This window comes from Tachyglossus aculeatus, chromosome 16 (assembly GCF_015852505.1).
Source record: "Tachyglossus aculeatus isolate mTacAcu1 chromosome 16, mTacAcu1.pri, whole genome shotgun sequence".
Taxonomy (NCBI): Eukaryota; Metazoa; Chordata; class Mammalia; order Monotremata; family Tachyglossidae; genus Tachyglossus; species Tachyglossus aculeatus.
The window spans coordinates 3,152,678-3,163,064 of NC_052081.1; the positions used below are offsets into that span (position 1 = coordinate 3,152,678).

The 10,387-nt window shown below is 53.3% G+C and overlaps 1 protein-coding gene across 1 annotated transcript; it reads left to right on the top strand.

Moving 5' to 3' along the window:
- The first annotated feature begins 4,307 nt into the window (after positions 1-4,307).
- Positions 4,308-10,211, top strand: B4GALT4 (beta-1,4-galactosyltransferase 4). The gene is made up of 6 exons (XM_038757849.1): positions 4,308-4,635; positions 6,658-6,893; positions 7,006-7,193; positions 8,494-8,616; positions 8,994-9,098; positions 10,079-10,211. The coding sequence occupies exons 1-6, from the start codon at positions 4,308-4,310 to the stop codon at positions 10,209-10,211; spliced, it is 1,113 nt and encodes a 370-aa protein (XP_038613777.1).
- Positions 10,212-10,387: the final 176 nt, after the last annotated feature.

Sequence of the window (10,387 nt, forward strand, 5' to 3'; positions counted from 1 at the left end):
TAAGCGCTTGGGAAGTCCAAGTTGGCAACATATAGAGACAGTCCCTACCCAACAGTGGGCTCACAGTCTAAAAGGGGGAGACAGAGAACAAAACCAAACGTACTAACAAAATAAAATAAATAGGATATGTACAAGTAAATATCCCGATGGCGGGAATTAGGAGGGGTGAGGCAAGGCGCGGGGTGACCTTGGGCGAGTCACTTCCCTGGGCCTCGGATCCCTCGTCTGTAAAATGGGGATGAAAACGGCGAGCCCCACGCGGGACGGGGACCGTGTCCAACCCCTTTAGCTTGTGCCGACAAGGACAAGGCCTGGCACCTAGTTAGTGCTTAAGAAATACCGTCATAAAAGCAAACAAAGAAAAAAGATCCAGACGCTAAATAAACCTCAGCTACTCGACTGACTACTGCTGGTAATCGCCCTAGGTGTTAAGCGCGTACTTTGATCCAGTAAACGCTAGATTTAGACTGTGAGCCCGTTGTCGGGTAGGGACCGCCTCGATCTGTTGCCCATTTGTACTTCCCCAGCGCTCAGTCCAGTGCTCCGCACACGGTAAGCGCTCAGTAAATACGACCGAAAGGCTGAATGAATCCAGGCACGGCGCTGGTCATCGCCCGGGCCTGGAATGCCCCCAGTCCCTCTGCCCCTCCGCCAAGCTCGCTCTCTTCCTCCCTTCAAGGCCCTGCTGAGAGCTCACCTCCTCCAGGAGGCCTTCCCAGACTGAGCCCCTTCCTTCCTCTCCCCCTCGTCCCCCTCTCCATCCCCCCATCTTACCTCCTTCCCTTCCCCACAGCACCTGTATATATGTATATATGGTTGCACATATTTATTACTCTATTTTACTTGTACATTTCTATCCTATTTATTTTATTTTGTTGGTATGCTTGGTTTTGTTCTCTGTCTCCCCCTTTTCGACTGTGAGCCCACTGTTGGGTAGGGACTGTCTCTATGTATTGCCAATTTGTACTTCCCAAGCGCTTAGTACAGTGCTCTGCACATAGTAAGCGCTCAATAGATACGATTGATTGATTGATTGATTGGTCACTGGGGCAGATGCAAGGCGATCGGAAAAATGGGGGTGGGGACTGTGAGCCCCACGTGGGACAGGGGCTGTTTCCAACCTGATGATCTCGTATCGACCCCGGTGCTTGGCACATAGTAAGTGAGAAGCAGTGTGGCTCAGTCAATCAATCAATCAATCAATCAGTCGTATTCAGTGGAAAGAACCCGGGCTTTGGAGTCAGAGGGCATGGGTTCGAATCCCGGCTCTGCCGCTTGTCAGCTGTGTGACTTCGGGCAAGTCATTTAACCTCTCTGGGCCTCGGTGGCCTCATCCGGAAAATGGGGCTCACAGTCTTAGTCCCCATTTTCCAGATGAGGCACAGGGAAGTTAAGTGGCTTGCCCGAGGTCACACAGCTGACAAGTGGCAGAGCCGGGATTCGCACCCGTGACCTCTGACTCCCGAGCCCTCACTCTTTCCACGGAGCCATGCTGCTTCAACAAATATCACAGTGATTGCTATCATTATTCTTCTTATTCATTCATTCATTCAATTGTATTTATTGAGCGCTTACTGTGTGCAGAGCACTGGCACTGAGCCACGCTGCTTCAACAAATATCACAGTGATTGCTATCATTAGTCGTCTTCTTCATTCATTCATTCAATCGTATTTATTGAGCGCTTCCTGTGTGCAGAGCACTGGACTAAGTGCTTGGGAAGTACAAGTTGGCAACTTAGAGAGACGGCCCCTACTTATTCATTCATTCATTCAATCGTATTTATTGAGCACTTACTGTGTGCAGAGCACTGGACTAAGCGCTTGGGAAGTCCAAGTTGGCAACTTAGACGGTCCCTACTTATTCATTCATTCATTCAGTCATATTTATTGAGCGCTTACTGTGTGCAGAGCACTGGACTAAGCGCTTGGGAAGTCCGAGTTGGCAACACATAGAGACGGTCCCTACCCAACAGTGGGCTCACGGTCTAGAAGGGGGAGACAGAGAACAAAACCAAACATAGTAACAAAATAAAATAAATAGAATACGTACGAGTAAAATAAATTAATAAATAGAGTAATAAATACATGCAAAAGATCACTGTGGCTTAATTATGAAGTAGGATTTCAATCAATCGTATTTACTGAGCGCTTACTGTGTACAGAGCACTGTACTAAGTGCTTGGGAAGTCCAAGTCGGCAACATATAGAGATGGTCCCTACCCAACAGCGGGCTCACAGTCTAGAAGGGGGAGACAGAGAACAAAACCAAACATCGTAACAAAATGAAATAAATAGAATATGTACGAGTAAAATAAATAAATAAATAGAGTAATAAATACATGCAAAAGATCACTGTGGCTTAATTATGAAGTAGCATGTCAATAAATCAATCAATCGTATTTATTGAGCGCTTACTGTGTGCAGAGCACTGGACTGAGCGCTTGGGAAGTCCAAGTTGGCAACATATAGAGACGGTCCCTACCCAACAGCGGGCTCACAGTCTAGAAGGGGGAGACAGAGAACAAAACCAAACATACTAACAAAATAAAATAAATAGAATATGTACGAGTAAAATAAATAGAGTAATAAATACATGCCAAAGATCACTGTGGCTTAATTATGAAATAGGATTTCAATCAATCAATCAATCCATCGTATTTATTGAGCGCTTACTGTGTGCAGAGCACTGGACTAAGCGCTTGAGAAGTACAAGTTGGCAACATATAGAGACAGTCCCTACCCAACAGCGGGCTCACAGTCTAGAAGGGGGAGACAGAGAACAAAACCAAACATACTAACAAAATAAAATAAATAGAATATGTACGAGTAAAATAAATTGAGTAATAAATACATGCCAAAGATCACTGTGGCTTAATTATGAAGTAGGATTTCAATCAATCAATCGTATTTATTGAGCGCTTACTGTGTGCAGAGCACTGGACTAAGCGCTTGAGAAGTACAAGTTGGCAACATATAGAGACAGTCCCTACCCAACAGTGGGCTCACAGTCTAGAAGGGGGAGACAGAGAACAAAACCAAACATCGTAACAAAATGAAATAAATAGAATATGTACGAGTAAAATAAATAAATAAATAGAGTAATAAATACATGCAAAAGATCACTGTGGCTTAATTATGAAGTAGCATGTCAATAAATCAATCAATCGTATTTATTGAGCGCTTACTGTGTGCAGAGCACTGGACTGAGCGCTTGGGAAGTACAAGTTGGCAACATATAGAGACGGTCCCTACCCAACAGTGGGCTCACAGTCTAGAAGGGGGAGACAGAGAACAAAACCAAACGTACTAACAAAATAAAATAAATAGGATATGTACAAGTAAAATGAATAAATAGAGTAATAAATACATGCCAAAGATCACTGTGGCTTAATTATGAAGTAGGATTTCAATCAATCAATCAATCCATCGTATTTATTGAGCACTTACTGTGTGCAGAGCACTGGACTGAGCGCTTGGGAAGTCCAAATCGGCAACACATAGAGATGGTCCCTACCCAACAGCGGGCTCGCAGTCTAGAAGGGGGAGACAGAGAACAAAACCAAACGCTAACAAAAGAAAATAAATAGGATATGTACAAGTAAAATAAATAAATAGAGTAATAAATACATGCCAAAGATCACTGTGGCTTAATTATGAAGTAGGATTTCAATCAACCAATCAATCAATCGTATTTATTGAGCGCTTACTGTGTGCAGAGCACTGGACTAAGCGCTTGGGAAGTCCAAGTCGGCAACACATAGAGACGGTCCCTACCCAACAACGGGCTCACAGTCTAGAAGGGGGAGACAGAGAACAAAACCAAACATAGTAACAAAATAAAATAAATAGAATATGTACGAGTAAAATAAATAGAGTAATAAATACATGCCAAAGATCACTGTGGCTTAATTATGAAGTAGGATTTGTGCCCTGCCAAGCACAAAAGCGGAGAAGCAGTGAGGCCTAGTGGAAATACCGAATGCCTGAGAGTCAGAGGACCCGATCCCCGTTCTGCCACTCGTCTGCTGTGTGACCTCGGGCAAGTCACTTTCCTTTTCGGTGCCTCAGTTGCCCCATCTGTAAAATGTGTGATTGTGTACTTATTATTATCACCGGGGGTTTGTGAGGGTCCAGCAGCACGGGTCGGGCCCTACTTCTCGGGGCGGCGTCCACGTGGCGCCTTGGAGGCGAGGCCCGCGGGAGACCGGCTCCTCTCTCCCACCATTGCCTCCACCAGGATCCGGAGCGTGAAGGACGCCCAGCCAGCCGGCCCCGCGGCGGATCATGAGGCGGCTCCGGGCGGCGGGATGGACGCTCCCCGGACAGTCCTCCCGATCCCGGTGGTGGTGAGGCCCGTCCGTCCGGCCATGGGCCCCAGCCGGCCGGGGAGCCGTCCCCCGCTGCCCTCTCGCTTCCGCCTGCTGCTGCTCCTGGCGTCGGGGGTCCTGGGGGTGGGCTGGGCCGCCTCCGGCTACCTCCGCGGGACCCCTTTGGCCGCCCCGCCGCCCCGCAGGCCTCCGGGGACCGTCCGCCCGGCTACCTCGCCCGGACACGGGGGGACCCGGACTCCGGCCTTCGACACCCCCCGCACCCAGGCGGGCCTGGCTCCTTGCCCGGCCCGCTCTCCGCACCTGAGTAAGTGCCTCCCGCCCCGTCGGGGGCGTCTACTTGGGGCGCGTGTTTGTCCGAGCGAGAGCAGGCCGAGATTCGCCCCTTCATCCCTTCAGTCGTATTTACGGAGCGCTCACTGCGTCCGGAGCGCCGGACTGAGCGCTTGGGAAGTCCAGATTGGCAACGGGTAGAGACGGGCCCTCCCGCTCCCCTCACAACCGCCGTCCCAGCGGGGCGTCAATCGATCAATCAATCAATCAATCATATTTATTGAGCGCTTAATGTGTGCAGAGCACTGGACTAAGCGCTTGGGAAGTACAAGATGGCAACATATAGAGACAGTCCCTACCCAACAGTGGGCTCACAGTCTAAAAGGCCTTCCCAGACTGAGCCCCTTCCTTCCTCTCCCCCTCGTCACCCTCTCCATCCCCCCATCTTACCTCCCTCCCTTCCCCACAGCACCTGTATATATGTATATATGTTTATACATATTTTTATACTCTATTTATATTTGTACATATCTATTCTATTTATTTTATTTTGTTAGTATGTTTGGTTTTGTTCTCTGTCTCCCCCCTTTTAGACTGTGAGCCCACTGTTGGGTAGGGACTGTCTCTAGATGTTGCCAATTTGTACTTCCCAAGCGCTTAGTACAGTGCTCTGCACATAGTAAGCGCTCAATAAATACGATTGATGATGATGATGATGATAAAAGGGGGAGCGTCCTGTCGGCAAACCGATCCGGGGGTGAACCGGTCAGCTCAGAGAATCCGGGGCTGGATGGGTGGACCTCTCGTTGTGTCTGTTTAGAAGTAATAATAGTGATGATGGTATTAATAATAATAATGATGACATTTGTTAAGCGCTTACTGTGTGCACTGTTCTAAGCGCTGGGGAGGTTACAAGGTGATCAGGTTGTCCCACGGGGGGCTCACAGTCTTCACCCCCATTTGACAGATGAGGGAAGTGAGGCACACAGAAGTGAAGCGACTTGCCCAAAGTCACACAGCTGAGAAGTGGCGGAGCTGGGATTTGAACCCACGACCTCTGACTCCAAAGCCCAGGCTCTTTCCACTGACACAGCTTCTCGATTGCTTCTCGGTATCGGTTAAGCGCTTACTCTGTGCCAGGCACTGTACTAAGCGCTGGGATGGGTACAGGCAAATCGGGGCGGACACAGTCCCTGTCCCACGTGGGGCTCACAGACTCAATCCCCATTTGACAGATGAGGGAACTGAGGCCCAGAAAAGTGAAGCAACACCCAAGGTCACACAGCAGACAAGGGCAGAGCTGGGATTAGAACCCATGATTTTCTGACTCCCGGGCCTGGGTTCTATTATTATAATAATAATAATAATAATAATAATAATGGTATTTGTTAAGCGCTTACTATGTGCAAAGCACTGTTCTAAGCACTGGGGCGATACAAGGTGATCAGGTTGTCCCACACAGGGCTCACAGTCTTAATCCCATTTTCCAGATGAGGGAACTGAGGCACAGAGAAGTGACTTGCCCAAAGTCACACAGCTGACAATTGGTGGAGCCGGGATTTGAACCCCTGACCTCTGACTCTATGTTGCCAACTTGTACATCCCAAGCTCTTAGTACAGTGCTCTGCACACAGTAAGCGCTCAATAAATATGATTGATTGATTGATTGACTCCAAAGCCCGGGCTCTTTCCACAGAGCCACGCTGCTTCTCTGTTATTGTCGTGTTGTCCCCTCCCAAGCGCTTAGTCCAGTGCTCTGCACACAGTAAGCGCTCAATAAGTACGATGGAATGAGCGAACGAATTTTGTGTTTTGTGTTGTTGCCCGTCTGCCCCTTCTAGACTGTGAGCCCGTTGTCGGGTAGGGACCGTCTCTATCTTGCCGATTTGTACCCTCCCAAGCGCTTAGCCCAGTGCTCTGCACACAGTAAGCGCTCAATAAATACGATCGAATGAATGAACGAATGAATCCGCCCCTGTCTCCCTGCCCGGGCCGGGGGGCGCATCTTGGGGGACGGTCTTGGACGGTCGTCGTTTCTCCCGGGTCGGCGGGGCAGGAGGTGCCGACCAGCTGGCCTTCCCGCCGTCGCTCACGTGGGACCACGTGCGCCGAAGCAACCCCGGGGTCCGGCGGGGTGGCCGCCACCGGCCCCCCGAATGCCGGGCCCTCCAGAGCGTGGCCGTCCTGGTGCCCCACCGCGCCCGCGAGCGTCACCTGCTCTACCTCCTGGCCACCCTGCACCCCTTCTTGCAGAGACAGCAGCTGGACTATGGCCTCTACGTCATCCACCAGGTCTGGGGGCCGGGCCCTGGGGGGGGGGGCCGGGCCCTGGGGGAGGCCGGGCTTTGGGGGGGTCTCCCCGCCGGGCCCGGGATGACCGCCCCGCCTCGGTTGCCCCTGGCAGGCCGGGAGTGGCAAGTTCAACCGAGCCCGGCTGCTGAACGCGGGCTACCTGCAGGCCCTGAGGGAGCGCCCCTGGGACTGCTTCATCTTCCACGACGTCGACCTGGTGCCCGAGAACGACCACAACTCCTACACGTGCGGCCCCCAGCCCAGGCACCTGGTGGTGGGCAGGAACAGCACCGGCTACAGGTAGGGCCCGCCTCCGGCCCCCTTCTCCCCCTCACCCCTCTCCCACTTGCCCCCTCTCTTTCTCCCCTTCTCTTTCTCTCCCTCTCCTCCTTTGCCCCCTCTCTTTCTACTCTTCTCTTTCTCTCCCTCTCCTCCTTTCCCCCCTCTTTCTCCCCTTCTTTCTCTCCCTCTCCTCCTTCCCCCCCCTTCCCCCCTCTCCCCCCTTCTCCCCTTCTCTTTCTCTCCCTCTCCTCCTTTCCCCCCTCTTTCTCCCCTTCTCTTTCTCTCCCTCTCCTCCTTTCCCCCTCTCTTTCTCCCCTCTTCCTCTCCCTCTCCTCCTTTCGCCCCTCTTTCTCCCCTTCTCTTTCTCTCCCTCTCCTCCTTCTCCCCCCTCTTTCTCCCCTTCTCTTTCTCTCCCTCTCCTCCTTTCCCCCCTCTTTCTCCCCTTCTCTTTCTCTCCCTCTCCTCCTTTCCCTCCTCTCTTTCTCTCCCTCTCCTCCTTTCCCTCCTCTCTTTCTCTCCCTCTCCTCCTTTTCCCCCTCTCTTTCTCCCGTTCTCTTTCTCTCCCTCTCCTCCTTTCCCCCCACTTTCTCTCTCTCTTCTCCTTTCCCCCTCTCTTTCTCCCCTTCTGTTTCTCTCCCTCTCCTCCTTTCCCCCCACTTTCTCTCTCTCTTCTCCTTTCCCCCTCTCTTTCTCCCCTTCTCCCCATCTTCTCTTCCTCTCTCCCCTCTTTCTCCTCCTCTCCCCCTCTTCTTCTCCCCCCCTCCTTTCCCCCCTCTTCCTCTCTCCTTTTTTCCCATCTCTTTCTCCCCCGCTCCACATATTCTCCTGTCCCTCTCTTCTTCTCCCTCTCCCCTTCCCATTTCTCCCTCTCCCGTAAAGTCGATGATATTTCCTAGTTCCTTATTGGGGATGAGGCTTATTGAAAGTCCATCTCCTCCAAGAGGCCTTCCCTGACTGTGCCCTCCTCTCCTCTTGTCCCCCTCCCTTCTGCATCCCCCCGAGTTGCTCCCTTTCTTCATCCCCCCTCCCAGCCTCCTGCTGAGGTCCACACCCGCCATTTATTTCTTTCTAATTGAATCTGTCTCCCCATCTAGACCATCAGCTCATTGTGGGTGGGGAATGTGTCAGTTTATTGTTATATTGTCCTCTCTCAGGCACTTAGTCCAGTGCTCTGCCCACAGTAAGCACTCTATATACAATCAACTGACCGACGAATGGGTTTCGCCCTAAAATGTCCTCGGCCTTGTGTCTCCCTGTCTGTCCCTCTCGGGTCTGCGTCTCTCCCACCCCCACTTCCCCGTCCCCTCCCCGGCTTCAGGCTTCGCTACCAAGGCTACTTTGGGGGCGTCACCGCCCTGACCAGGGACCAGTTTGCCCGCGTGAACGGATTCTCCAACAATTACTGGGGCTGGGGGGGAGAAGATGATGATCTCAGGATCAGGTGAGCCCCCGGGGCCCGGTTCTGGGGGTGGGGGGGGTCCTCTTTCGCGGCGGGGGTCCCTCTCGGTGGGGGCCACCATCCAGAATCGTTTGTTCGTTCGAGCGTATTTATTGAGCCCTTACTGTGTGCAGAGCACTGGACTAAGCATTTGGGAGGGGACGCTACAACAAGAAACCCACGAGGTTACAGTCTGGGTGTGGGGGTGACAACCCATCTGTCCACATCCAAGGGAAGACCAGGGTGGGGAAAGGAAAGGGCGCTTAGCTCAGTGTAAGGGCCCCGTCCCCCAGGGCCGGCTCTGAGGCGGGGTCCCGAAGGCGGGGGGCCGGAGGTGGGAGGTTGGGGGGCTACGGCCTCGGTTTCCCCGGTCCCCGCAGAGTGGAGCTGCAGAAGATGCGGATTACACGGCCGTCGCCCGATGTGGCGCGGTACACAATGATCTTCCACACCCGAGACAAGGGCAACGAGGCGAACGTGGGGAGGTGAGTGTAGGGGAAGTCCTCCCCGGGACCCCCGCGCCGCTCAAACCGGCGGGGAGACGGGGTCCGAAGACACAGTCGGGGGGCGGGCCTGGGGGTAGAGATCCCCCCGGGTTTTGTGCCTAATATGTGGGCATTGAAGCAGCCTGGCCTCGTGGGTAGAGCCACTCCGCCGTTTGTCTGCTGGGCGACCCTGGACAAGTCCCGTCTCTGGGCCTCGGTTCCCTCATCTGTAAAATGGGGATGAAGACGGAGCCCCACGTGGGACAGGGACTGGGTCCCACCCGATTTGCTCGTATCCACCCCAACGCCTAGTATGTAGTAAGTGCTTAATAATAATAATAATGATGGTATTTATTAAACACTTACTATGTGCAAAGCACCGTTCTAAGTGTGGGGAGGGGAAATGCAAGGTGATCGGGTTGTCCCATGTGGGGCGCACAGTCTTCATCCCCATTTTCCAGATGAGGGAGCTGAGGCCCAGAGAAGTGAAGTGACTTGCCCAAAGTCACCCAGCTGACAAGTGGCAGGGTCGGGATTAGAACCCATGACCTCCGGCTCCCAAGCCCGGGCTCTTTCCACTGAGCCACGCTGCTTAACAAGTGCCACGATGATGGCTGTTATTATTATTATTATTATTATTACTATGGCATTTATTAAGCACTTAGTATGTGCAAAGCACTCTTCTAAGCGCTGTTATTGTTACTATCGGCTGCCCCTCAACGGTCCTCCAGCCGTGACCCCTCGCCCCGTTCCCTCTACCGCTCCCGCGGTCCAAAATCTGCCCAGGGCGTGACTCAGTTTACCCATCATCGGCGGCATCCTGTCCAGCCCTCCCGGTGGGCTGTTTTTGAGGGTCCCCCCCGAGCGCTGAGCGCGGTGAGTGGCGTCCAAGGGGGCAGGCGCTCAGCCGATCCTCCGGGGCGTCGCCGGCCGGTCTCGGGCCTGAACGGGCCCCCCCGGGTTGCCCCCTCCCCTCCCAGGATGAAGCTTCTGAACGAGGTGGGCCGCGTCTGGAAGACGGACGGGCTGAACTCGTGCTCCTACCAGCTGCTGGCCGTGGACCACGCGCCTCTGTACACCAACGTGACCGTGGCATTCCCGCCGGGCTCCTAGGGAGCCGGGAGCGTCCCTGGGGCTGGGAATGTCGGTTGGCGGGGCCGCTCGGGAAGCCCCCCGACTCTCCATCCTGGCCCCCTCGAGGGGGATCCGCCGAGGCCGTGGGAACGGCTCCGGGGTTCGCCCAAGACCGAACCGTCGGGCGGTCGGAAGGCTCGCCCGCGTCACCCGTT